Genomic DNA, 16,201 nt, shown 5'->3' on the forward strand with positions numbered 1-16,201 from the left:
ACAGGCACCCTGTCCCTGTGTCTGTCTACTTCACAGAATTGGCTGACTTCACCTCCTTTCTTCTGACCTCTACTTTTAAACTCCTCCTCCTTGTAGACTTCAACATCCACCTTGATTCCACAGTTTCTGCCTCTTCTCTCTTCTGTGATCCCTGTACCTCTCTCTCCCTCACTATTCTCCCCTCCGGCCCCACCCTTTCTGGCAGACACACTCCTGATGCCTTCATCTCTGCTGTTCTCCTGCTCTCCAACCCTCTCACTACTCTGCTCTCCTGGTCTGATCACTCTCTCCTCATCAGGGAGCTCCCGGCCCCTTGACGAAGCTCTACCAGCGTTGCCAGCCTCCTTCGCGGTCATCTGTCCGATGAAACGAGTGTCAGCTTCTGCATTTGCCTTCACCTTCATCCCTCCTCCTTCCTCCACCTCTTGATTCTCCCTCCGACCCTGTCCTTGCCAATCTTCATCTTGCTATCAACAACACTCTTGACATTCTTGCCCCTGTCAAGAGGATCCGCCTGAAACCTGCCTTCAAGTGTAACAGTTGGTATGACTCTGACCTAGACGCTCTGAAATGTAAGTGCCGAGTACTCCAAAGGCAATACCGTCTCTATATCCTTTCCAAGAAGAGGGCCCACTTCCAAGGTCGTATCTCTGGAGCCTCTAACAACATGGCTGCACTCTTCACAATCTGTATGGAACTAGCCAATCCATCTGCAGGCTCCAGCTCACCTCTAACTTCGAAGGCCCTCTGTACTACACTGGCCACCCATTTCACCTCAAAAACCAGACATTCTGACCTCTCTCTCTTCTCCCCTCCCTTCCCCTCCCCTCCATTCCTCCCCCTTTCCACTGCCTCCCTTGGCCTCTCTTTCACTCCCACCCACTCTCTCCTATTTCTCAACTATCACAATGGGTGAGATCTCTAGAACTCTGCTCTATGAAGGTCTCATCCAAACAGGTGTCTCCCTGTTCTATTAGAACCATTAAGGGCAACATCTCCTCCCTGCTCTGGCTCTTTCTGACTTCTGCAACCACTCCATAGCAGCGGCTCCTTTCCACTCTTCTCTCAAGCACTTCCTTGTGCACCTCCTCCTAAAAAAGCCTTCAGTCGACCCCTAATGTCCGGCCAACTATCACCCTATCTCTACCACACCCTTCCCTGGGAAACTCCTGGAGAAGTTGGTCATCCCCCAATTGACCCAACACACTGAGCTAGTTGATTGTTTACATGACCATCAATCTGGATTCCGAGCATCCAGACGCAGGGAAACTGCTCTCCTGAATACCTGTGAGGAACTGTTTGCAAATCTTGACCCTAACTCTCCTGCTGTTCTCATTCTCCTTGACCTCTCTTCCGCCTTTGGCCTAGTCATCCAGTCTATCTTCATAAAGCGGCTCCAAGATACTCTTGGTATCTCAGACCGGGTACTGTATTAGTTGACCTCCTTCATCACTGACCGCCCTTCTCAGGTGCTTCTGAGCTCATTCTCCTCCTCGATCACTCTCTCTACATGTGGTGTTCCCCAGGGCTCTATCCTCTCGCCTTAGCTTTTCATCATCTACCTTGCACCTCTTGATCACCTGATCTCTGCCTTCTCTCCTCATTTCCATTGTTATGCAGATGACTCACAGTTCTTATTCAAGCTCCTCTTCCCACGCTATCATCCCTGACTGCTTGTCTGCTATTCAGTCTTGGTTCTCCTACAGTGATCTCCGTTTTAATGCCAGTAAGACTGAGATTCTTCCTATCGGGACACCTGCTCCCCATTTCCCTCTGGCACTCTTGCTGTCCTATATGGCTCAGCTCCTTCTCCTTCCACTGAGACCATAAACCTTGGGGTCATATTCGGCTCCTCCTTTTCCTTTACTCCTCATATCTTGGACCTTGCCAAGAAGGCCCACTTTCAACTTCACCTCCTTAGAGGCATTCTCCCTTTCCTGACCTTCCCCCAGAAGCTCAATGTCTCTAGAGCTCTGGCCCTCTCCAGGCTAGACTACTGTGACAGCTTCTTCATCACTCTGCCTCTCTCATTGCTCTTTCTTCCTCAACTAATCCAGAATAGGGCTGTGAGACTTATCCTTGGCCTCAAGCCATGGGACTGTATCCAGCTCTAAAATCTCTCCACTGGCTCCCAGTTGCTGCAAGGATCAAATTCAATACCCCTTGCATCATCCATAAGGCTGTCTGGGGCCTGGAACCACGCTACCTGTGACTCCCCCTCACTAAATACTCTCATTCCAAATCCCTTCAATCTTCGGGCTCCAACTCTCTGCTGATCAAACGCTTCTCCAAGCAGAGAGCTGGGGGCAGGTCTCTGTCCTCGGCTGTCTCACTACAATGGAGCAGACTCCCTCTCTCTGTCTTGAACCGGACAACCTCAAGTTCTGCAAACAACTCAAGACCTTTCTCTTCTTCCCCTCCTTCCCTCTCCCTTCCTGTAGTAACCATACCCTCTCTCGTCGAGATTGGAGGCTTGGCCCCTCAAAGGTCCAATAGGGTCCTGGCCTTCTGCTCAATCGCTCTGTGCACCTCCCATGCACTTACCTGTTGGGCGGTAAACTGTCCTCTTCCCCTCGCCATGCACTTACCTGCTGCCTCCCCAATGGCACATCTGGCACTTCCTCCCCTAGCAGACCCTAATTCGAACTTCCCCCCACCTCACCTTCTCCTTTTTTTCCCTTTTTCTTTAACTGCACTTGCGTGCTACAAATGTCACAAGGCCTAGTACGACTGCTTCTGTTTTCTCTGTATTTATTGTCAATTTCTTAGTTTCTTTGCTCCCTTGTTCCCTTCCCATGTGCATTGTGGCGCTATGAAACACTGTCTTGTTGCATAAGCGCCATATAAATAGCCAATAAATAAAATAAATCTCGAGGAAGCACGTAGCACTGGAAAACAGAAATCTCAGGAGATGCAGAGCACCAAGAAATGGAAAGTCTGACCCACAAATGCCTAACTCAAGGTGTTAGGCACCAAGGAAGAAACATCCGCATTTTGAGAATAGGAGGCAAAGTAGCAGACTTCTCTGGCTACATGACTTCAGTGCTACATTCTTAGAATTAGAATAATAAGTTCCAAAGCGTGCATGTGAATGAGAAAGAAAGTAAATAAAAGAATACATCACTGCTAGCAGAACATAGAGGTAACAGGCTTCAATGAATAATGTAACAATACGTTTCTAATCCAATCAGCCTTTAAAACGTGCTTACGTTGTTATGAAGCCAAATGTGGAGAACATGTGGTGAAGGGGTTTAGTTTGGCCAAGTAGGGCAGAGTATGGTGAAGGTGCAGAGTCTGGAAAAGAGGTAGAGTAAAGTTGTGGAGGGGCACATGCACTTGGTTGGGCCTATGGCAGCAGAAAGCCTATATACGCCACTGCACAGGAGTGCACCTGCCTTTGATTAGGCCTCAACCAGCCTGTGGCAGAGAAATATGAACATAAAAGACAGACTCGAGTACTTCCAGAGTGGTACAGTAATGTGAGGTGTTGGAGGCAGGTGAGAACTTTATGAGGGCGGGCGTCGTTCGTATGTTGCCCGGGTTAGGGAGATGTCACTCTTGTACTGTTTGATGGGACCATGTCCATAATGCTTTTTGGTGCATGCCGTGGAAGTGTTATGCCAATAATGCCTTATGGAAGACGTTTCTGGCATAAACAGGCCCACATGAAATTGTTAGTATCTTTCCCCTAAGGCCGAGCACAGAAGCAATATCGGAGCCCTATAGGAGCTCATATCTATACACCCTGCGCATGATACCTGCTAAGGCTGAACATGTCCTGCATCTGCCGTCTACCTTCTAAACATGTCTGAGCCAGCTGTGTACAGAGCCACCGTGTCACCTCGTGACGGACGGCACGCGCCCCCGTTCCACCAGAAGGTTTCCTCCTCCCGGTCGCCAAAGCCCCATTATCCCCCACCCGCACTCCGACTTTGCACTTTTATAAATTGGTTCGATTTTTGGCGGCCGACCAGATAGAACATTCCGTGGGATTAATGGCAGGTTTAAAATACAGCTGAGACATAAGTAATATGCTGGCCTTCCCCTCCCCCATCCCCTCCAGCCGGGAATTGGGTTTCTCCATCCAGGGCTAGAGCAATTTCCCTTCTGTCAGCACAGATTTATCTCAGCTTCCAAGCACCTTCCAAGGAGCTCCCTGTGTAGCACAATTTCATTTGTGCCTTTTTTTATTGCTTTGCAGCGTCAATAGCGTAGTGCTTTTTCTTTCTCCCAGAGTCTGTATCGGCTCATTGGTCCCCAAGGTGATTTCTACATAAGTACAACTGTCCGGGCAACTCATTTAATCGCTATTCGTTACCCACAACTAATCTAATTGAAATCATTGATCTCTGAACGGGCAGTTCTAGCCCTGCGCCTGATCTGCATTGTCCAGCTGTGTTCCCGTCATCAATCAGCTGGACGGGGATCCGAGGCAGGATGCCCCCCAACACACCCCAGTAAAATATACGAGAGAACTGATTAGTGGGAGGAAAGAGGGCACACAAACCCATAAGGCAGAAATATAGGGGAATGCAAAACTTTAAAATTATTAAAGCTTTATGGACAAAGTATAGGATAAATAAATAAATAAAACAACCAGAGCTCTTTTTATATAGCTGAGACATGCTCTTACGTAGACAAGATGATGTAAAAAGTCTAATCTTTTACAAAGTGCTTCATACTGGCATTCAGCCCTTTTCTAATCACTCCCAAAACTGGCATTAAAGCAAAGGTTTGGCTCAGGGGAACGAAGTGAGTAGCCCCAGGTGTCTTACATTGTGTGTTCCTTGCATTGGCACAAGCATGAAACACCTGTACACGCTAGATCCTTCCCCGAGTTTTTGTGCGGCCATAAAGGCACCAGCGGCATGCGGTACCTCGCAGCCAGCCCAAGGTTTACCGAGACCAGCATCGGTGTGTGAGGTCATTACTGCATGTTATTTTTGGACATTTGTATGGCACAGTCACGGTATAGGTGGCTTCCTAGCGCTGGGTTGAGGTAACTGCATAAATACTGAATTGCATACAGTTAGGATAGGCTCTAGCCTGAACTCGGTGGTGAAGTGGTAGACATTGGGCCTCATTATGGGCCTGGCAGTAACCCTGCCGGTGCTACCGGTGGGTTGCCGCCAGACCCGTAAAGATTTACGGGTGCCTGACTTCCCGGTGCCACCAGGAGATTACAACTCCGGCGGGCCAAGAATGTCAGGCGCTGGTAAAATGTAAGTCCCTATTCCCATATAGTCCCACAGGACTCTATGGGAGTGGGGACACGGAAGCACCGGCACTGTTGCCAACAATTCTGGTGCTTCCATGACCCGTCTGCCTACCGCGGCTGCTGTAACCGACAGGGTCAGACCTGTCGGGAACAGCAGCTCCGGCAGGCGGACCTGTAATATGCCGGTCCGGAAACAAGGGTGCCAGTGAGTTTACCAGCACCCTTGTTTCCAGAATGGCAGGTCCTAATGAGGCCCATTGTAAAGCTTGAAAAGACAGAATTTCCGTGATGTGAGTGAGCCAAAGACAAGGAGCCAAAAAGTATCTTTTGCTGAAACGTGATCTGTAACACTTGGGGTCAATCACTGAGACCCATACTTAGGAGTTTGTCACAGATAATGGTGGGTCTCCGTTCTTAGCAGGCCGAGTGTGCCATGGGTAAGGTTTTAAACTTCACCCACTCTGAGACTGGGAGCCGGTTTTGTGGTCTAAGTTAAGCAGTAATAGAGTCACCACCATTGGTTACCGGAATGGCGAGAGCAGCAGCATTTGGGAGCTGCTGTAATACCGGTTATTGAGCCCAGAGGTGAGCGGAGATAGAGACTATCATTCGAGTGATTTACGGGTGCCTGACTTCCCGGTGCCACCAGGAGATTAACAAGGGGAATGGCAAGCATTTTGTGTTCCTATTTCAGTAGAGGCAGAATCCTTTTTAAGGTTTTAAGTTAAGTTGCCAGAAACCTGTTTGCACCATTGTTGTAATTTGAGGAATCCTAAACAATATACCGTCTTCGCTAGACCGCAGGGGATCATCTGTGCAGCTGCTAAAAGGAGGATAGGTCAGGGGTTACGTGCTCGCCTTGAAAGCAACAAAATGACACTGAGCAACACAGGTTCGATCCCCGGGTCCGTGGTTAGAAACCTCTGGGTATTAAGCGCGTTATAAATAATCAATTACAATAAAGGATACCTGCCCAATTTGGCAGGTCAAAAAGAAGACCACCCAGGATAAAAGCGGAACCGACAATAAGGATCTTTGATTTACTGGGTTTACTTTTAATAGATTATTGTTCTTCCAGATGTTAACATCGAGCAGACAGGAAGCTTAAGAGGAACTTGATAGTTGGGGTCCGACTTTTACAATGAGTTGCGTATTGTCAGCTTAATTGTAGAAGACCAGATCTGTGAGGGAGAGGATCTACAAATCACACACATTATCACCCTGAACAAACAAGCACATGCTGATGGAGACCCAGAAATCCATGTTTGGCAAACTCCATGTGCTAGGAGCCGCACTCAATGGGCATGTTAGAATGTAAGAAAAGGAGCTCTTTCCAAACAATGAGCCCCAATTACATTACTGTGGCTGCTTAGGTGGGATATGGTGAAAGCAGGGCAGCAAAGGAGCATGAGGGTGAATGCAATGAAAGTATATGTTCATTTTCTTTTAAAGAGAGGCGCAAGAGGCCATTGCATCAAGCGGTGTGTGTGAGAATGCTGAGGAGAGCCAAGTTTGAACTAAATAAAATAATATCAAGTCAAGTGGACTATGCCCTATTCAGACAAAAAATACATTATTTTGAAAATGGTGAAAAGGCTGGAAAGTTGCTGGCATACAGACTGAATGTAGAGGAGGGTAATCGTTTCATTTCAGCTATTGCAAATCAAAACGGTGGAATGGAGACTAAGCAGAGAGGAATAAACAAATTGTTTCGTGACTTTTATACAAAGCTTTATGAATCAGACCTGAGCTGTGATGAGACGGGTATTGTAAATTTCCTTGACTCTTATGACATACTCCAACTCTCAGACGCTCAACCGGCAAGTCTTGAAGAAGAATTTATGGTGGAAGATATAAAATTGTCTATTTCAAAACTTACAGGGGGTAAATCACCAGGTATGGATGGCCTTCCAGGCGAGTTTTACAGAATCCTACCAGAGTCTGCTATACAACTCTTGTGTGATGTATACAAGGAGGCCTTCGATTCAGGATTGTTGCCTGGAACTATGCGGCATGCATTAATAACTGTTCTAAAGAAAAAATACAAGTGTCCCACAAGGTGTGAAAACTACAGGCCGATTAGCCTGATTAATTGTGATTGTAAAATGCTTGCGAAAATGCTGGCAATGCGACTGGAACCAGTGATTACAACTCTAATTCACAAAAACCAGGTCGGATTTGTTACAGGTAGGGCTGTGGCTGATAATATGCGCCATCTACTGCTGTCTATTTAAAATGGTCATAGACAGAGGGTAGCCACTGCTGCCATTTCTTTAGACGCTGAGAAGGCATTTGATCGGGTGGAGTGGGCCTTCTTGTTCTCTTGCCTGAAGAGGATGCGCTTTGGTGAAAAATATCAGCAGTGGGTACAGCTTCTGTAGAGATGCCCATCGGCTAGTGTGCTCACCAATGGTCTCATTTCTGATGCATTTACACTCCACAGGGGCACGAGACAGGGTTGTCCTCTCTCTCCGCTGTTGTTTATCCTGTCTATGGAACTGTTGGCGCTCTGTCTGAGAGCGGATGTGAACCTTAAACCAATAATTGGTAGCAACCGTAATAATTTGATTTGGTTGTAGGCTGACGATCTATTGGTCGCAATCCAGGATCCAGTTAATGGCATACCCCACTTGATGCATGACATTCAAGAAATTTCAGTTGTATCTGGCTATAAAATCAATTGGGGCAAGTCTGAAATTTACCACTCAATAATCTGTGTCTACATAGTGCTTGTGCACATTTCCAATTCAGATGGTGTAGTGATCGAATCAAATAATTGGGCATCTGGATTGGTGCGGATGTGGTGAAATTGCCAGTGTTGAACTTTGGACTGCTCATCCAAAAATGACAGTCTGACATAGACAGGTGGGGGCTCTTACATCTGTCCATGTGGGGAAAAATTAATTGCATAAAAATGAACCTGGCTCCTCAAGTGAACTATCTTCTATCTATGTTGCCTATCAAAGTTCCTGGTCATATTTTCAGAACAATAGACAAACTTATGCAAAAGTTTATTTGGAAGAGAAAGCTATCAAGATTAGCTATTTGGAAATTACAACTCCCACTGAAAAACGGTGGGATGAATTTACCCAACCTCAGTGAATACCATCTTTCATTTTCAACCCGACATCTCTGTAAATTCCTTGATCCGAATGACGAATGTTCACAGTGTGTGACGTGGGAATGTGGCGCTATATCACAGGTGGAACCCAGAGCTCTGCTGACTTCAAAGAGAAATAACTCGAAGGGAGAAAACCCTTTGACCGGTTTTCTACAAGATTGCTGGTGTGATATCTCAAAGCGCATGAACGCAGATCCCTACCTGCATATGGATGCCTCCATTTGGCTGAATCCTTCCCTGAAATGTCAAGGGAAGGTTTTTTTTCAGGCCAGGTTGGTTCCTGGTGGGAATAAAGTACGTCTGTGATCTAATAGATGGATGAAATTGGATCCCGTACGCACAGCTGTGTCGAACTCACGATATGGCTGGTTGTTCATTTTCTGAGTACAGAAAATTGAAAGGCATTGTCAATGTTTGCCTTGGTGGTGATGATTTGTTGGAACCAAATATTGCCTGGTCTATGTTGCAGTTGTGTGGAAGCGCTGCTCATCCTGCTGCTACGATGCACAGATTTCTAAAATCATTCAGGAAGGAAGATTCGAGGCTGCCAGTGATCTGGGCAGAGGAGTTAGGAGAAGAAATTGACGATGTCTGTTGGCAGCCCTGCTGTGAGAATACCCGATTGGTGAGTCTGGATTGGGGTCTTAGAGCATCGCAAACAAAATTGCTCTTTAGGTCCTACTGGACACCAGTCAGGTTGTTTAAGAGACAACTCATGGACAATGAACTCTGTTGGAAGTGCAAGGGTGCCAGAGGTCCCCTCGGTCATCTGATATGGTTTTGTCCTAAAACGAAGAAATTCTGCGAGTACATATGTGAGAGGTTGGGACTGGTTTTGACTTGTACGATTCCCCTCTCAGCTACCTTGCTGGTTCTAGGGGACATATCTGTGATTGATGATATCTCTTTTGGGCAGGAGACTTGGATACTCCCTGCCAGTATGAAAGCTAAGAGGATGATATTGAGATCATGGAAGTTGAACAACTCCTTTAACATCGATGAATGGGTGGATGAACCTTTGACTGTTTCAACTTATGAGAAGGCAATTTACAAGAATGCGGATGATATTGAAAAATTCTGGTACATTTGGAACAGGTTCCTGGAGGTCTACGGTTGAATTTCATTTTTTGTACACAATGTGATGTCTTTGTAGCTGAAAATGCTCTTGCTGTGTTAATTATTTCTTGTAATTTATGTTCAACGTTTCATTGATTTTGCATTGATGGTTCCATTGGCTAACCCAATGCTTTCTGGTTCTTTGTCCTTTCTTGGTTTCTGACTTTCTTTCTTTTGCCTTTTTGTTTTCCTTTCTTATCAATTTCTTTCATTTGCAGAATTGGTTTTTATATACACTGTTAATTATTTGCCTAGATACTATATTTCTGTGTTTACTATGACGTTTGTATATTGTAATGTTGGAATAAAAATTTAAATCGCAAACAAAAAAAAAAGGTGAACGCTGGCTGGTACTGATAGATGCAACCTGTTGTCAGATTAATCTAACTGGCTGCTGCACTTGACCTATTCAATGATCACTGGACATGGGTTTGTCTTTAAGGTTCAGGCTGTTCTCACCAAGGAATAACCCACTATTCATTTGACGCATAGAGATATGTGATGGTAGCAGAGTTCCATTAAGAAGTGAGACAGTGGGGGAGTGCTGTCCTTCTCCAAGAAACTGCCCCCTACAAAGATAAAAGCATAGAAGTAGCCACTTTCTTGAGATGCTAATTGTAGCTGGTCTATGACATTTGGTTGTGTGTTTGCCTAAACCATTTTCAACATCACGTTTGTCTGTAGTTTGACTGTAGTTGCTTGCTCAGTGGAAGTAGATGGGTTGTTTGCAGTGCTGGAAATAGCCACAATCTACCCCGGGCACTCACTCTCTCTGTATTTGTGCGGGTGCAAAGAGGAAAAGGGAGTGGATGGGGATCAGGGGCAAATCTCTAGCCCAGGTCAATCACCACCAATCTCCTCAAGGAACCAAATCCAGTGCAGAGGAGGGGGGCCCTGCAGGTGGGACTTTGACCTGGTGATTTGCATTAAAGCCAAGAGCATTTTGAGAACATAAGAATGACCACACAATTTAATTTGTGAAATAGGTCTGTGATAGTGATTCAAGCATGAAACTCTTCGAAACGAGCGGTGCTCTCTGTTCATTTTATTTGTCACAATACTCACACTAACAGAAAAATGTCTGTAAAGCACAAGATATATACTCAAGTGGAAAGATAGTGATTCTGGGGCTGTTTCCTATCTTACCACGAATAAATCTTCTCAAGCACTGTTTATCTGTGACAGAGGCAGCCCCAGGTTGGGAGCAGATCTTGGACACGGTCAGGCTAGGGGTTTGGGCAACAGGCATCCACAGAACTGTGCTCTGTCTTGCTCTGGCCCAATTCCACCTCTGGTTATTTCCTTTCATTCTTTATTGGGATTGTGAAATGATGGTAAAACAACATTGTCACCTGGGGGAGTGGTGGAGTGGCTCCAGCCAACCAGTAGGCTGGGAATGAGCTCTTGGCCTGCTGGTATAATCCCACATTTCCTTCCTGTCTACTGTGCCACATCCCCAGTCGCCATGATTTTTCACTCCACTTTCCGTGCCTCAGACCCTCTCCCCATGCCCTGAAATTCCATTCCCCCTCGTTACATGCTTCAGCTGCCTCCCGCTCTGATGCCTCGTTTCACCCCCTCACTGGCCACCATCGAAACAAAAATGGGCCGATGTACATTTTCTGTTTAACAGGCTGTCATTTTAGTTTTAATTTTTTCTTGGGAAGTTGGCATGTGCTAGAGACACAGTCGATGGCCCATACATTAAAAAAATAAATAAAAGAAGAATCCCGAAAGAATATTAACACAGTGGATGTTGGCAGAGAGGTTCTAATAGTTTAACCACCAGGTGAACGGGCAGGTTTCGGTGATAACAGCCCGAGCCCTTGTGGGGACCCTCACTTGGCTCTGACCTACTAGGGATCAGGCTGGCGGGCTATTATCATCAAAGGCCACCCACTTCCTCTGTGGTTAATGTTGGAACAACTCAGAAGCTTTTCACAGTGTTCTAAATATGACCAAGTGTTTACATTCACAATCACATTCATTTTCACAATCTTTTCACACTGCTGCTTACAGAAATTCTACTTATGCAATAGAGCCTGTGGAGGTAGAGTGCGCATTACCTGTCTGGTTACGCCCCAGGGCGTCAGTTACAGGCCCAAGCAAAGTGAGGACCTTAGCGATAGCCCTGGGGTTAATACAAGACCAGTAATGCTCTCACTACGAGGGTTCTATTGCTATTAGTACCCCGGCACATTGTACCAGAGTAATAGTTTATTTTTCTCGAGTTGAGGAACAGTGTTTTAACCATTTTTCTAATTGAGAAAAAACTACAAAAAAATGCCCACCATAGTTCAGGGCGAAGTCCTTTCTCCATTTCAATGGTGGGCTTTCGCGCGCCCAGGAAGTACCGTGTGCACTAGTGTTTCCGGCACCGAAGAGAGAAAAGGCAGGAAAAAGTAACTGGGGTGAGGGAGGGAGGGTTGAAGATGTGGACATGAGGAGCAGTGGAGGAAGGGGCTGGAAACCTGGGAGGAGTGCACTTACCTGCTATCCGGCGAAGGAAGATGGCGGCCTCCTGCTCTGAGGAGGCTCGGAGTGGGGTCTTTCCCGGTGTGGTAAAGACCCCGTTCTGAGACTCCTCATTGGCTGGTACTGAAATTAAATAACAATATTTTTCTCAGAAAAAGAGATTTTCGTCAAATGCCTTTGAACTTTTGCAGTTTATTCTCAAATCTGTGGGTTTTGTAGCTCCAAATGCTGCAGAGCTTTGTATGTTACACAGTCTGTTTTAAAAACACATTGCGCTTCAACTGGGAGTCAGTGTAGTGCGGTGAAAACAGGAGTGACGTGATTGAAACAGTGATTGCCTGCCAGCAAACACTGGCTGTGGCACAATAAATGGCCTATGCCTGTGCTTCTCTGGAGTCGTCAGGAGGGTGTTTTGTTTGCCAGTCTGCAAAAGACTGTTGCCTGTATCACTGTGTGCAAGTCCGGCTTTGGGATGAGTTCTCTGATGTTTCTCGGCAGTCTCACTTAAAATTGAGCCCCTTGTACTTTTTGGTGTTAAGGTCTAGGCGGGGTCTGTTGCAAAGCACAAAACGCAGTGAGTTGGTGTTTGCAACTAGAGTTCTAGCAATCTTAAGTCTGCAAGGGCTGTTATCCAGTGTTGGCTGTGGGGGCTGAAGTGTGCAGAAGACATCAAAGGAATTCCATATTCTATGGTTGGGTTTCAGCTAATGCAAGGACATCCAGTCTCATTTCCCCTAGGTTTGCCGCTAGGTTGATGATGTCTTGTTCCATCCTGATCTTGAGGTGTAGCGGAGCGTCCTCAGCAAACAGATGAAGCTTAAGGTTCATGTTGCGCACCAGCTCACCAAGTGGTTCCATGGATAGGTTAAATACTATGGTTGATCGGCAGGCTGGGTCATGAGAGGGCTTCTGTGAGAGTGGGGTGATTTAACCCACTTTTAGGCTGTCTGGGACATTTTTAAATGAACAGTATTATTATTTTGGATGTATGACCGACAGAGCCAAGAACCATGAGTGCACTTATAGCAAGCAGGTCTGCAGTCTTTGGCTCTCCAGGTGTTTTGGAATACAAGCCAATCAGCACTATGCAGCATGCATAATGGAGTGGACTCATGGAAGGCACAGTCCAAAACATCTGGCGAGCCAAAGGTTGCAGATGCCTGGCTTACAGCATACTTATCTATGATATATGATATGGCATTTATAACGCACCTATACACAAGTGTTTCAAGGCGCGACGAGGCAAGGGCGAGGCAACATAGGGAGGACAGCCAACGATCTTACTATGTCAGGTGACATTGAGATTGTGCAAGTGCAGGGGAGGGGGGAGAGAGAAAGTGCAGGGAGGAAGAGGGAGGGCGCAGTGCAGTACATAAGATAACAGAACAAATAAATAAAACAATAAATAAACCGTTTGGCCTGCTGGTGGCAAGTGCAAGGTTAAGTGCAGACATTAGGTGTCAAGTGCTGGTAGGGGGCTGTAGGGATACAGACACAGCCCCTGCGTGCAAGGGTTACCAGGGGGGCAGTGCACGTGTGCAACTGGCGAGGAGGGGACCTGGGCCTGAGATCAGAGGGTAGCCAGGTAACCAGTGCAGTTTCAAACCAGGCGATCAGCAGGGGAGAGGAGGAGAGAATGCAGAAGCAAAGAGGAAGGTCTTGAGGTGCTTCTGGAACCAGAGATGATTCTCCTCAAGTTTCAGAGAGGCTGTTTCAGAGAGAGGTGCCACCCGAAGAAAGATCTACCACCAACTCGTTGCTTGGAGAAGCGACTGACCCTGAGGGAGTAGGAGGTGGATGAGCGAAGAGCTTGAGAAAGAAGATATTTAGGAAGAGAGAGTTGAAGGTATTGAGGCCCCAGGCCCAAGAAGGCTTTGTGGAAAATCCAGTGCAGAGACTTCAGTCCTGCATCTATGTCTCCTTACAAGGCAGCCATTGGTGAAACATCGATTCCATCAACAGACGACCAAGAATTCTGTCTCATCTAGGGGTTCACCGTCCAAAAGCCCTTTTTCATGTGCCCCCGTTCCCATCCTGACCAGACCACGACCTCCCATCCAAACCCCAGTTCCTCTCTAACAGCCACGCAGTGCCTGCTTGCCCTGCCTGCCCACTTACATTTTCCCCATTCCTCGCTCTGCCGGCCCACCTTCTGCCTGACCCACTTACCTGTGTATTACACGCCACCCTCTTCCGTGTGGGCAGTCTACTGTGGGCATTGATTCCTGTGTGGTCTCTTTTGTGGGAAACACAGGAAGCATGGTCCACGCACCACACATGGATGAGCACAGCTAGTTTTTTATATGCATGTATTTTTTCGAAGACTGCCTTATAGTATATACTTCTTGATCCTTCGGATACTTTTGAGTTTACCCTCACAATGTTCTGCACTCCAGTTGCGTATGATAATGTTGGCTGGAATATCATGTACCCATACTGTCACAAATATTGTCCTTCTCCCTTTAACCTTACTCGCCTCTACTTGAATCCCAGTTTGTTTTATCTATACCTACTCTCCGCCACAGAATATGGTCTGAATACCCCTATCTGAGGTATAATACGCCAATTTCCAGACAAGCCTTGGCATTCTGAGACCACTACGGAGGTGAATCGGCACAGCATACAAGCTTTGTAATATAACATCACAAGTTAATATCACTGTAGCATTTGGGACATCCTTTATAGACAAAAACTCAACCTATAGTACTTGGGCAAAGGAATTGCCTAAAACCAGACCTGAGGCCTTAATCCTGAATGGTCTGATGTACCAGACTAGTATCTGATACCTTATTGAATCCTCGCCCCAAACATGTATGTACCGCTTCTTGTGTCCTTAATATATAATCACAGAGATGACATGACATGCAAACTGCACACAGCGGGAGACTCTGCTTACTTGTTTGGCACGGTCAGGGTTCATGGTGGTCTGTGGTTGCAGGAGGTTGAGGGAATCTGGCTTCACCACAGACTGTGGGATCTCCCGCACCTTCTCTGCGATAAAGCAGTGCACAGCGTTCAGGGCTTCGGCTGTACCTTGCACAAGACACACCCGCTCCGTGGTACCTGCGGAAAGAGGAGACAAAAGATTAGTACAGGGAGGCCGATATGGGAGGAGAACAGAGCAACACAACAATGACAGTGTTGATAGGACAGTGGTGAACAATGAGTGTACACAGTCATACCAACCTCTATCAAACTGAAAGCTGCTGCGCAACCTATGCAATGCTTAATGTAAGGATGCCAATATTTACATTAAGTAACTTTGGGTCTCACCCAAAGTTACTAGGGGAATCCAGACGTGGGCCCCTTGCTCACTATTCTTAGAGAGGCACAGCTCCACCCTACTGATGAGGTCCACCCAGGCCGAAAGACGTGTCTGGGGTTGCTGTTGGTACTTTTGTTCAGAGGAGAATTGCCTAGCATTTCGGTGCTGGACTGCCCAGGGCAGGACAAATACTGATATGTTTTGGATATTTCTCCTCTGTGAAAGATAGTGAGCCAAAGACTATGGGTAAGTCTCTCGTAACCTGGACTAATGTGTGGCAGAGGGACTCCCAGGACCCCCCTTGTTTTTCGCAGGATGCCAATATAACCAGAAGGTATCTGCTGCCAGCGAACATCCGGATGTGGCTCGAGAATATTGGCCACTATTGTTAACCTGATGGGAATTGTATGCAAAGCCCTGATATAGAGATCTTTGGGAAGATGGATTACTATCAAATGCGTGGTGAGCAGTCACGCAACATATTGATCTGAGAGGCTACTTGAGAAGAGAGGTTGCTATTATACACTTGGTGTGAGGTTTAGGGAGCAGCGAGAGCCCGAGAAGACACGCCACTCTCATATGAGCTGCAGGGGGTGTCTTGTTCTAGGATTTGTTGGGAGGACAGGCCACTATCATCTTCTTGGCGTGAACTCGTTTCCTGATTGGAGTCTCCTTTGGAGTCAATTGGATCACTGATCTAATGTGAGCTGCTGAATATTTCCCTAATCTGTGGCTCTGTGAGAAAAGAGACAGCGACCTACAGTGAGCTGCTGGAGGACAGATGATGAACGTCCCGTTTCCCTACCAAAGATAACATCTCACCACCTCCTGAATTAAGCATGCCTACCAGTTTTCTTATTTGTCAAAGTATGGCGGGGACATCACCAACCAAGGAGCCCAATAATGGACTACAGGAATGGAGCAATACAGCAGACCTCGAGTTGGGGGGCTAAATCACCCATTATAACCTTCTGAGGAAGATTGTGGAATCGCTTGACAGGATCCA

General features: G+C 46.6%; 1 protein-coding gene across 3 annotated transcripts in view; it reads right to left on the minus strand.

Moving 5' to 3' along the window:
• LOC138566921 (RNA-binding protein Nova-2-like) overlaps positions 1-16,201 on the minus strand; it is a 200,531-nt gene that overhangs the window by 41,320 nt on the left and 143,010 nt on the right. For all 3 annotated transcript variants that reach the window (XM_069644657.1, XM_069644658.1, XM_069644659.1), the window contains exon 3: positions 14,827-14,993. In XM_069644657.1, the coding sequence (XP_069500758.1) occupies positions 14,827-14,993 (167 nt within the window). The remainder of the gene's footprint in view (positions 1-14,826; positions 14,994-16,201) is intronic.

The sequence above is a fragment of the Ambystoma mexicanum genome, chromosome 2p, assembly GCF_040938575.1.
Source record: "Ambystoma mexicanum isolate Mex_15411 chromosome 2p, UKY_AmexF1_1, whole genome shotgun sequence".
NCBI classification, from domain to species: domain Eukaryota; kingdom Metazoa; phylum Chordata; class Amphibia; order Caudata; family Ambystomatidae; genus Ambystoma; species Ambystoma mexicanum.